Source organism: Myripristis murdjan, chromosome 20 (genome assembly GCF_902150065.1).
Source record: "Myripristis murdjan chromosome 20, fMyrMur1.1, whole genome shotgun sequence".
NCBI lineage: Eukaryota > Metazoa > Chordata > Actinopteri > Holocentriformes > Holocentridae > Myripristis > Myripristis murdjan.
The window spans coordinates 11,377,978-11,390,423 of NC_043999.1; the positions used below are offsets into that span (position 1 = coordinate 11,377,978).

At 43.5% G+C, this 12,446-nt stretch overlaps 1 protein-coding gene across 1 annotated transcript in view; it reads left to right on the forward strand.

Annotated features, from left to right (window-relative positions):
• malrd1 (MAM and LDL receptor class A domain containing 1) overlaps positions 1-12,446 on the forward strand; it is a 55,229-nt gene that overhangs the window by 22,281 nt on the left and 20,502 nt on the right. Inside the window, exons 18-21 of the mRNA XM_030079563.1 lie at positions 1,528-1,816; positions 5,744-5,989; positions 6,694-6,851; positions 11,610-11,790. Of these exons, the coding sequence (XP_029935423.1) occupies positions 1,528-1,816; positions 5,744-5,989; positions 6,694-6,851; positions 11,610-11,790 (874 nt within the window). The remainder of the gene's footprint in view (positions 1-1,527; positions 1,817-5,743; positions 5,990-6,693; positions 6,852-11,609; positions 11,791-12,446) is intronic.

The following is a 12,446-nucleotide window of genomic DNA, read 5'->3' on the forward strand; positions in this document are numbered from 1 at the left end:
CAGAATATAATTTTCAGTTACAAATTAGCATAAATGAACACTGACTGTTTTTTTTCTATGATCATTAGTGGTGATAAAAGCTTTGAAATTTGATGAAAGACAGTCCCCTTGTGTCCTCTTCTGTAATGAAGTGGAAGAGCAGCTGATTTCCACACCTTGGGTGTATTTATAGAAATGGCATTTAAGGTAAGGTTGAGGCAGATGAATTATGAGACAAACAATTAGTTGCTACTTAAGGCATGTGTCTAATGTGTCCAATTATCCAGTGTGTGTTTATAATGTTTATAGCAGAGCCTTTGGCCTTTGAATTTATTGAGTTAATTTGCAATAATTTGCTTTACTTTATATGCTGGCTGTTTGCAAACAGAGGGGATTACAGCTCTTTAAAAAAAAAAAAAGTAAGCCTACAGAAAGAAGCTATAGATGTCTGACCATCTCTTTGCTTCTGTCTGTCTAAGCATCCATCGTGTGTGTGCACAGTTGAACATGTGATGTAAACTAACAGGCAAACAGACCAGGTTTTTCAGTGTGTGCGCTTGTGCACACCAGTGTGTGTCTGCACGGCTGTCAACCTGCCATTCTACCTGGAACAGCCTCTTGACTGACTACCCAGTTTGCTCTGCGCATCGCGTCTGTCTTATCCAACTCCTCGGCTGTCAGTCAGTCACACAACCAGCAAAAAGGCACCAATTAAACTGAAGGGAGGGCTGAGGATGAGAAGTGAGAAGATTGGAGGACAGGCAGAGGAAAGACGGTGCTTATGGACTCCCTTCTGAGAGGGCAGTTGTAGTTGTACTGCTGCAGCTTGTGAACACGCCTTAGCATCTGGTACCATTTGGACTGAAAGCCCATAGAACGTGTCATTGCCTTGTGATGGAGAGACGCACGTTGTTGCCAAGCCTTAATGAATGCAAGTACTGAGAGGAAAAGTGGATTGATCTAGCGAGATGGCCATTTTTACTCAAACTTAATTATCTTTGCATGCACATGATTTTGGTTTCCTTCCATGTTCTGCAGTGAAGAGTGGCTATTCAAGACGAATAAAAGACAAATCGGACTCAGTTCTCAGGATGAAATCACGAAAACACTCAACTCTAAACAGGAGTAAACAAGAAAATGTAGTAATCCTTTGAAATACGCCTCTCCCATCATTTTAACTGCACTCTGATTAGCCAGCACTATTCTAAGTTGTTACACAGAAACTAGGACTGGTAGAGAGGAACAGGATATTGGTTTTCTCAAATTGTAACAAACTCCAGCCTTATTAGTATTGATTACTGAGTTAAAATCAAATGAAAGACTTAATGCTCTCTACAGCATGAGATGCAGTTAGTGTTTAGAGGACATTCTCTCAGTCATCACTGTTTAATTACAGACTAATTGTTGATGAGAGAGTTTATAATCCAAAAACACTTGTGAAATGAAACTTTCTAAAAAATGAATGAAAAAGAAAATGATCACTCATAACTCCAAAAAGTCACTCCTAACTTTAACTCAGAAGTCTTTTCACTCCCTGTCCCTGTCTAGATGCGTTTCTACTTCCACATGTCCGGTGAAGGCATCGGGATCCTCAATGTGTTCAAGAGGAGCAGCGATGAGCTCAGTCTCCTGCTCAACCTCACCGGAGACCAGGGCAACTACTGGCAGATGAGGGAGATCCCGCTGAGCTCCGCCCGGGACTTCCAGGTCATGTTTGAGGGCAAGGTGGGCCGAAGTCCCAAGGGTGACATCTGCTTGGATGACATCACCTTCTCCCCTGGGTGTCTGCTCGCCACCTCAGCTACAACACAGGAGAACACCCCTCCACCTCTGGCAGGTAACGTATGCCCCCCTGCACATCTGCTGCGTCTGGGCTCAAGCATTTAATTACGGAAGGATTGTGGGAGTTTGCGTTATATATTGTCAAGCCTCAGTGGAAATTAAAGCCACTATGAAATGAAAAATGGCTTTTCGGCTTGTTAGCTAATTCTCTGTCTTATAACGTGCTCAGACTGAAGAGGAAAAGGGCACTTGGAGTCTCTCTGATTGTGAAAAAGGACTCTTAAACAGCCAGTGTGAATGGGCCCTTGAGATTTCATCATAGAAAACCTGCAACTTCACAACTGTAAAAGTGACACAAGTGGCAACATGGTATGGCGTTGCATTTTTGGCCGCTTGCTCCCCAAAAACTGTATTTAATTTTCCTAAGACATCATGGTTGTATCCTACTGGCTCTCACGATGCACCCACACCTAATTTTTGAATCTCTGTGTTATATCCAACTCAAAAAGTCTCCAGTTTCATCTAGAAATATGTTGAAATATGGAAGCAAGACACCATCTAAATGCCATTTCCTTGTGAGTGTAAGGAGAGCCGATGAGAAATCCTCTGCGCTGTGCTGAATGGAAATTAGCGTCATGCCAGTTACATTGTAAGGCTCTTAGGATACTGTCTGACTTATTGAGGCGACTCTTCCAGACAGTATTAGTCATGCTCTGTCTAAGCATTGACCAGAGAGAGCCACAGCATTGTCTGTATCTCAAACTTGGGAACTATTCAGCTATTATAACTTCCTCCACATCGCTTCCATCCTTTAGGAGAGAACTGTTGAGAGGCAAGAGAAAACAACAAGAGCTGATTTACTGCCATTGTCACTGAGGCTATAATTGCCCTATTAAATTTATAGCCCTTCTCTTGTATTGGATGCTGGGGAGAGGACAGGGTTTCGGGATTGGCTACACTCAGAAGGGATGAAGTTAGCAGTGTGGCCCTTGCAGGAGTCACCTAGCCATCTTGAGCTGAGCTGGAGAAGATTTCATAGCATTATGTAGGTTTTAAAAGCAGCATTATGCCTCTGCCTTTCTTTACTGCTGTCTTTCTCTCACTTATACTTCTCTTTCTGTGTGTGTGTGTCTGCACAAGGGCTTGCAGCAAATTGCTAGACTCCCACAGTGGAGTATTAATCAAGTCACCATGGAGCTCTGAAGTAGTCCTGCTGAGATCTGAAGTGAGACTGGCTGCTAATGACGGCTGCATGTTAATGCTGTTAATTATACTTAACCTCTCACCAGAAGTTTATGATCACATCTTCTTGCTGTGGTTGCTGTCATGACTGATGTGTCCTTCCCTATAGATGTACCCCAAGGGAAAAAACATCTGTGCATATAATTGACATCTGATGCCTTTCTCATTTTATGAATTTAGCTGGCATTCTTATCTGGAGTGACTCACGATGAATACAACAACAGAAATAAATATACATTCCTAGATCTCCAACTTTCTGTTTTTTTTTTTTTTTTTTTGTAGATGTCATAAGTATTCCAGTGCCTTTTCTCGAATATTGAAATGCTAGGTAAAGGAATAAATCTAGGAAGAAATGGCAGAAAAGGTCTTTTATTCAAACAAGACAGGGTTGTTTTCAGAGCAAGTAAAGGCAAATAAAGGAGGGAGGATGTGGGACAAGAGGGGGATATTAAGTATTTCTTGAAGAGATGAGCCTTCAGGTCACGATGGAAGATGGGGAGTGACTCTGCTGCCCTGACTCGGTCAATAAGGTCATTCCACCAATAAGGAGCCAGGAGGGAGAAGAGTCGTGCTTGGGCGAGGAAGGTGAATCCTGCCCTCACTGCCCTTTTAGTAGCTGCAGGCGCTGGAGGAAAAGCAGTCATTCTGATGAGGCCAAAGACAGTAGACACTGTAATTATATCCTCAAGCCCCTCCAGGGCATTTTCCCCCTCTGCTTCATTCTATAATATCATCCCAGTACATGATAGAGACAGAATATCCCACATACACACACACTGGCCAGTGGCAGAGCAGTTTATCTTGGCGTTAACAGGCCGTTGTAAACCAGTATTTGCAAACAATATAAATGCAACAAGCTGGCATCACTGGCCTCACATGGAATTGGTGCCTTCTATTGTTTCACACAGTACAATGTGTCTCAAAGGCTTTCTAACATTGTGAGTCAGCCTGAGTTCGACTTGGCTGTTCTTTTATCATCAGTCACCTCGATTATCATATCTTCATTTTCATATTAATTTTTCCCGCTAGATCAGTATGTGCTGATTTTCTGTATCGGGTTGAATTCTGAAGACTCAAAGGCTTCATGGCATGATGCCAATCTTCATATCTATGTCTATCGGTGGTTCATGTCAAAAAAGAGTAGCTCCTACATGTTTCATTTATCATAGAGTACTGGGAGAAAGGGGAAAAAAGAAGAAATGAAACTAGACCCACCTTGGTAAATGAGACTGGACTGACTTTTCTCCAAAATTTTTGTGCGGTCCCAGTCTTTGGGTGTGCCTCCATCAAAGCGGGGGGAAAAAAAGAAAGAAAATAATAATATTAATGACGTGTCAGATTGAGATACAACAATACAACGGATCATATAACACCCATGAATTGGCGTACCATCTGCCAGACATTTGAATGCTTTTCCAGAAGAGTTGGAGAGTAAATATTCCAAGAATAGAGCAGACTCTCTCTCTCTGAGATTCAACTGTCCTCATTATTTTTGCACCCCTGATCTGGAGTGCCAGCACCAGGGGGCAGTGTGCCACCCAGGGTCACTGACAGTCAGGGAAAGAGTCAGGGAAATGGGTCTCTGGGGACAAGGTCACATTGTACACAGCGATACTAGGCCCTGCAGTTACCCGTGTAATCTGGCAGACTGTTATTAGGGAGCAGAGAAGGACAAGTACTGGAATTAAAGTGGACCAAGGGATTAGTCTACATTTTCAGAGTCAGAAAGGTCAAGAACCACACAGGTGAAGAGAAACGGACTATCCTGTTTGTTGCAGTGATGCAAAAGCAGTAAAATATAACATAACAGCTAAAAATATATCTGCCAACATGTGTCTTTAAAACTGATGCACCTATAGTTTGCTTTGCATTCAGCGATGCAGGAGCCACACAGCGTGGAGCCGTGGCTTCCTGCCTTCCTGTGCAGCTTTGTTGGGGCCAATTGCTTCTGGTCCTATGCATCTGAAGAGGAACAAAGGATCAGGAGAGCCTTATCCCCCTTTCTGTCCTTTAATTACAGGGACCACCCCTCTTCATCATGCCTCATCTCCCCCTCTAACACTCCCCAAAGTCAAGCACTGACCCCGCTGGAATGCCTGGCGCCAAAAGAAACAGATTCCAGCCCCCCCCCCGAACCCCGCCACCCTACGATACAATGATGTGGGCTAGTTGCCCTGTGCTCCTTTTGTCGTCTTATGCCACTTAGAGAGACCCCGATGCTTCATTCAGATGAGCTCCCTTTGACTTGAGGTGACTTTGTATGCTCTGAAAGCAATGCTGAACCCGTGTGGTGTAGTGTTTTCTGTTTAATTTGATGGAGCACACAAAGCAGCTCCCTTCTTAGTTGCTTTTAACAAACTCGTGTTCACAGTCTTTTCCATATCATGTTTTATTTAGATGCATACTCCACTATAACTGACCTGTCAATGGAGCCGTGTTTCCCTCTTCATTATCTTGGCACCCTCCAACTGAGACTCCCGGGTGTCTCCCTTTACAGCGTAAGATGGTGTTAATGTATGCCGGCTTGCTTGGCACCGGGCCCTGAGACTGTCTCCATCCTCCTTGTCCTTCACTGAAAACCTATTATTGAACACATGAGATCATATAGCCAGTCAGTAACACAGTTGCAGGTTCACCTTGGGAGACTGATTTGTTGTCTCCTAATGTAATTGTTTAGCATATCTGAAGGCAACTGAATGACAGCTCATGAGTGTGTGTTGTATATGTGTACTATGTCCAGGTTCCTGTCCCTCAGGCTTCCTGCCGTGCGCAAACGGCCGGTGCTTCACTTCAGAGCAGAGCTGCGACTTCACCGATGACTGTGGCGATGGCACCGACGAAAAGGACTGCGGGACTTCCTGTTCCTTTGAGAACGGTCGCTGTGGCTGGAAAAGCTCCCTGGCAGATAATTTTGATTGGACATTAGGCACCGGATCCGTCCACAATGTTCGACCTCCGTTTGATCACACTTTGCAGAATGAAAATGGTATGTTACCTACTATTTTCCTTTGAGATTATTTTCACTAATTACTTCTGCTAATGCCGCCAACAAGTTTAGACGTGTTGATCCCCAGTTGCTCATTGTAAAGGACATGTGCTTAATATTCTAACATCCTCTATGAATTATCACTGATGCTTATTTGAATCACATGAAATCACTTGGCTTATAATATTGAGAACAGAAGGTCATGAGCATTAGGGGAAATTATGGCCAGCATCTACAAAGTCTTCCAAAAACAGTGGACATTAGGAAGCTGCACACGTCCACTGAAATTCCCTCAGAAGCATATCATAATTAGAAAGCGTTTTTATTAACCAAAGTAAATATTTGATGCTTTTATGAGCCAGAAAGCAAAAAATACATAAAATGCTAGATGGATTTCCTTCCTTTGTGTGTTCAGCCAAGTTCCCATGTCTTGTCCTTGTTGCGCAGAAGAAGTTTGCCTTGATAGAGAAACTTTCAGAAATCTTTGCCGGCTCTTGTGTCAAAAGGCTGTGATGCTGTGACGGAGATTACACTGTGACCCGGAGACCTCACTCCCCCGCAACACTTTTTGTGACTTGGCTGTAATTTGTCACCTGTGGCAAGAACTGCCCACTCAGAGATACTTATCAACTCCTCTCTCTTCCTTGTTCTTCACTGCTATTCTTCTCTCCTTTCACCCTTTTTCTCCCTTTTTTTTTTTTCAGGCCATTTTGTCTATCTGGCGGCTACACCAGTAGGACTAAGAGGTGATAAAGCTCATATTAAGAGCTCTGTGTGGAAGGAGTCAAGCGCCATCTGCAAACTCTCCTTCTGGTACTACATTTCCCACACGGCCTCAGGGACCATCCGTCTTCTGATCAAGGTAAATCATCTGCAGTCCACGGGACGGTGTTTTGTTTAAGATATGGGTTGAGTTTGTTTCTGCACAGTCATAATAGGCCGTGATGAATCAAACTAATGCCAACCTTAGACAACTTTAAAATAGAGCGCTGCAGATTGACTGCCTCTCATTACACGTGGTAACCATGGTTACACTCAGTCAGAAATAAAGGCTGATTATATTAAATCATGTAAATGTAGACAGTAATTACATCATATTAGTGCTGCTCTCCAGTTGTCATGGTCGTGGTAATTTGGGACGTGGAGAGGTGAGTCATGCCGCTGTCAATCTCTGTGCCAGTGTCTCTGATCTATAAGGGCTCCTGTGGGGGCAAGAGAGAGGGGGGGTGGGAGGTCACGGTCTCGACTCGGCCCAGAGCAGCCCCACCCCACCATCTGGACACACTGAGATAGTACACCAGTGTGCAGCAGCAGCTCTGCCAGCTCTCAAGGCTCTTGCTTGTTAGGCTCTCAGCCATCTAGTTTGTCTATGCATGGGTGACGCTCAGGGATTAAGACTTCTGCTTGCAGCTTTCTGCCATTGAAATTCTGCAGCGATTTTCTTCCTGTGGTCTGTGTACTCGCAACTTTGTCTAATTTCGCAAGGTATGGCCCAAGGTCAAGCACAAGTACAAGTTTTATATGAATGGATTCAATCTTAGGCGTGTGTGTTTGTGTGTGTGCATGCTGAACACGTATGTGAATGCTCCTGTGTCCTTGGTGTGCACAGCAGAGACCATTTTATGCAATTTGCCAAACAAGTCAGCAAGTTATCATGTAAATTTTTCAAAGCCTTTTTATTTTTGCTCAAACAGCAAGGGGTAGTCTCCTGCCTAGTGAAATTAGCATATCATTATGCTGATAAAGGATGACACTGATAGTGTGTCATGCTGCAGCAGCCAAGTCAGGTGCTGCACACAGCATATGAAGGCACCAGAATGCATTCTTGTAAGAGAGAATCCGACTCTGACGACTGGATAAAAGCTCCACCAGCACCTTGAACTGAACTGTGTGCCTTGCAGGGTTGCTTTAAAAAATATCACTCACTATGCCTCTCATATGTTATCATCCTGGCACCTGTGCGTTCAGGGGTTATAATCGCTGATACCGCTGTAAGTTTAATTACTATTCAAATACCCTACCACCCTGCTATGTTATTGATTGCGCCTTAAAGACTCGTGCAGACTCTCAAGGGAAAAACCTCTCGCGGAAACCGATAGAGTCTGCCCAGATTTCTCGCCAAGCCTGCTGGCAAAGTGATTGATTATATGACTCCCTGAATGGCAGGCTCAGATGTATGTGAGTAGACTCCTTTACATTTCCCCCAGCACACATATAGATAGGAAATGTAAAATCTCTCCTTTTAGGGAGGTCAAGTGTAATCATGAAGATGAGGTGCTGGAAGCGCACACACACCCGCAAACACTGATGAGCTCAGAGGTTATCACATAATGATATTAGACACTGAGCCAAGAGTACATATGTGTGTGTGTAAGAGAGTGGGAGGTAGGTGTGTGTATTTGCACACCTCAGTTCAGCTTTGCTGTACTCATTTGTGTTGCCATGCCATATAAATCTTTGTAAGTGCATGTATGGTGTAGGAGTTTCAAAGACATTAGCATTTACAGATTATAGTTTAGCGCCATAACTTACAGCACTTAGAGCCTTTATAGCTCAGAAGAAGTACCCCTCAGGGTAGGAATGGCCGCACAAACACAAACACACACACACACACATGCTCACACCCAGTCACGCATATGCACACACACGCTGTGAGGCTCTGCCAGCATCATGGTGTAAATGCAGTGTGAGCCATCTTCAAAGGTGATCTAAGTACAAAGGGATTTATGGTAATGACTCAAGAGGCTTCAGTGGGCCTGGGCAGAGACACAGAGTGGGAGGGAGGGGATTGTATTTACCTCCACTCTCTAATGTTTTCGCCTCTGAAGTTCACGAGGAGCTCTACAGACCTGTCTAATTATATCATCTTGTGGACTAGCCATGCAAACGCTCAGACTGCACAAGTCAATATTCATCACAGGGATAATGCAGGCTGGGATGATGGAGCCAATTTTTCAAGCTACATTCACTTCCAAACCACAGCATGTTATCTGCACCCTGCGTGTGCAGTATATTGTATTAAAATATAGCCATGTTTTTTATGCCAAGTACAGCGGTAAATGTTTGTTTACATCCTCTGAATAAGGTTGGACAGTGTTTACATTATCTACAGTCATATCTGGTGTACGATTCCTGAATTTGAATCTGGTCTCCACATATCTGCCAGTCAGCCAAAGAAATAATTTTCTAGCCAGGAAAATGTAGTATATGGGCTTACCATGTCAGGTATGCTTTGCCGCACATGAGTGTGTTCTTGAATTGATCTGAAGTGAACCTGCAGAGTGACTCTATAATAAAAACAATGTGCTGGCATCTTTTCAGTGCAGCAACATAACTTTACTATGCGTGGATTGGATGGGAAAAAAAAAATAAATAAGTGTATGCACTGTGAATTGAAGGTGAGTCGACAGCAAAACAGCTGCCAGCTGTCCCATAAAATGAAAAAGCCATGAATATAAATTGGATTTCAGCTTAGTGGGACATTCAGAATAGAAAGACACTAGGGATTTCAAAATTTCTAAGTATTGTATTGTGATTACAACTTTCTCTGTTCTTTTTGGCCTGACGACTGTCACCGGGAATGATAAAATGAAATTATGCAAATGCATACCCACTCTTCACTTTGAACAAAGTGAATTTGTGGTTGCCTTGCCATGACTGCAAGCTCAGGGAATGAACCCTCAGAGTGATCGAATAAATGCCTTGTTCGATATCCCATTGAGACATCAAATATGAGCTATGCAGGTATCATACACTCGTCAGTCACTTTAAGACTGGGTTTATGGATTGAGCCTTTACTTCATCTGACATAAATCTGGATAAGTCGTGCTGTAACACTGCCTATTAATCTGTGCTCTACTCTCACTGTAACAAGATTATTTCAAGCCAGGGCGCCAGTGGCATAAAGCAGAGGAGACAGTGTATGCATGCCTCACCCAAGGGTGCATTTTAATAGGCTTTCAAACTGCAGAGTTGAACGTGACATTGCTTGTCCTCCGTTTTGAGTACATTAGGCGAAGGCTCGTTCCACTGCTGTCGACCCTTTGGTCACATTTTGCAGCTTCAGCTACAATAAGCTTTTGATATCTGACGAATATCTGATGAACTGTCATGAGCTCCCGCAAAATGTTGCTTTTGCGTGTTGAGCTGCAGTGAGCAGAAAGTTCCACAATGGCAAGATGGATTCACATCATGAAACCACCTTAAAACTGAGCTAATGGTGTGATGAGCCGGAGCTGCAGTGATTGTATTACACTAAAAAAAAAAAAAAAAAAAAGGCCAGAAGATGGGAGATCCATTATGCATTATTTGAGAATGAGACCAGTCCTGTTATTGGACTCATGAACTTCAGGACCATGGGTAGTTAAATCCACACTCGCCTATATTAAACACTCCCAGGTTTAACCAGGCAGAGCGCCTTAGAATTGACTTGAATATAAAGTGGGCTTTAACAATCATTGCTATCACCTCGAATGAGAGAGACAGAAAGTATGTGTGTGTATGAGTGTGTATGTGTGTGTATGTGCTCTCAATCCGTATCACCTTCTCTCCACTTTTCCGCCAATTAGCTGTCAGGTGTCTCGGCGGGAGCATGTGATGCATCACGCCTTTTACTTTGCTTTACACTTCATGCACTTTCTTTGGCTTTACACTTCATGCCATGCTTTTTCTTTTGCTTTAAACCTCGGCATTACGCAAAGAAGAGGCAGAAAAAATATGGTGTGACGTGTCTGTCTTTGTTGACATACTGTAGCTGCTGTACAACAGGCACGACTGCAAACTCTAGTGCCAATATTGCATAGAGGATAATAATACTGTCTCCATGTCCTCGTAGTTTATTCTGATCCTGTCGATGCTGTTTATCCCCTCTCTTGTTGTGGAAATTCAATATAGAGGATAGAAGGCAGCTACCAACTTTGCACAGAAGTTTGTAGTGCCCTCATTGTTAATACTATGTTAGTTTTGCAGTTGAGCTTCAGTGTATTCTTGAATCAAAGGGATTTTGGGTAGGATTTTTGTAAATGTCCCATTTACACTCCTGAACATTACATCAAAACAGGCAGCGGGATGCTGAACTGCAACAGACGCATGCCAGAACCTGTTCAAAGTCACATTCATTATTCCAAAGCTTTATTAGTCATGATTCAGTGCCTGGCCAGGACCATGGGAAAAGGCGGAGAGTACTTACCAAGTAATACACATTGGTCTGCCATTTAATATGTTCCATATGTGGCATGAGAGAAATTCATTACTGTAAGTCAGGGGGGAGTGCAGAGCCTTGACTCAGTCTGAACAGCAATTCTCAAGGCAGGGACACTCATTACTACCATGTTATGCTAATGAGACTTTAATTACTCCTCCAAGATGGCACTCCCTGTTACTCAGCAGCAAAGGTCTGTCCAGGAGTCAGTCAAACTTTTTGCTCTTTACTCGTTTACTCAGATGAAACTCAAACTTTTGCTTTTATGCCGCTGACAATAAACAGCACTGTAGCTTTAAGTCAACTATGAAACACTCTTGAATAATATTACTGTTGACGTTAGCTGCAGCGGTGTAACCGGAGCATTATGTGAAATGTCACTGTATGATCTCTGAGTGTCAACCTTCCTCCTCCCCTCAGACAGAGAATGACCTGTGGGAAGTGTGGAACAAGAAGGGGCATCAAGGGAATAGATGGAACCGAGCCGAGATCCCCCTGAGGAAGCTGAGGAACTTTGAGGTGATTTTCGAGGGGATCCGCTCGATGGACGTGAGCGGAGGCGCCGCCCTGGATGACCTGGAGTTCATAAACTGTGCCCCTAGTAGGTGATCTGAACCAAAACAACACACATTTTGCACCGTTTCGGGCGGTTCCCAAGAATATAGACTGAATCCTTAAAGCGTGACGCCGCCACATGTTTCAGTTCCACTCCACCTACCCAACTAGTTTGAAAACTGAAATTCACTGGCATGGAAAGCAGCATGTCTCCTTCTGAGTGTCTCTGGTGCTGCTCCACCACTCCTCCGCATATACAAACAATAAAGTCACATTTTCCCAAGAGAGACTCATAAGGTAGTTAATTACAACAGGGATATAACCGAAACTTCAAGTGAAGAAGTAACATCTCGCAGTGTTTTGCTTTATAATAATATCACTGCTTTGTCCTTTGCTCATTTGGCATGAGAATGAGGCTTATTCACCGTTGCAGCTGAAATGTCTCACAAAAGTCATTTCTGTCAATGGCCCTCCTTGTTAAACAGTCATGACTAAGTGAAGAGAGAGTCAGAGTGTCTGTGAAAAGCCAGAGGGTAGGGAGTTTCTGCTGCACAAAAAGAGTCCGGGAAGAAAAGCAAGTTTTGGGAAACCAGAAATCTCAGCACCTGGCAAGTAATCGTTGGGTTACTAGTACTTATCAACAATCCTGTCAAACCCTGGCAGATATATTGTGGTTGTTTTGCTCTATGGAGCGGTAAAAAT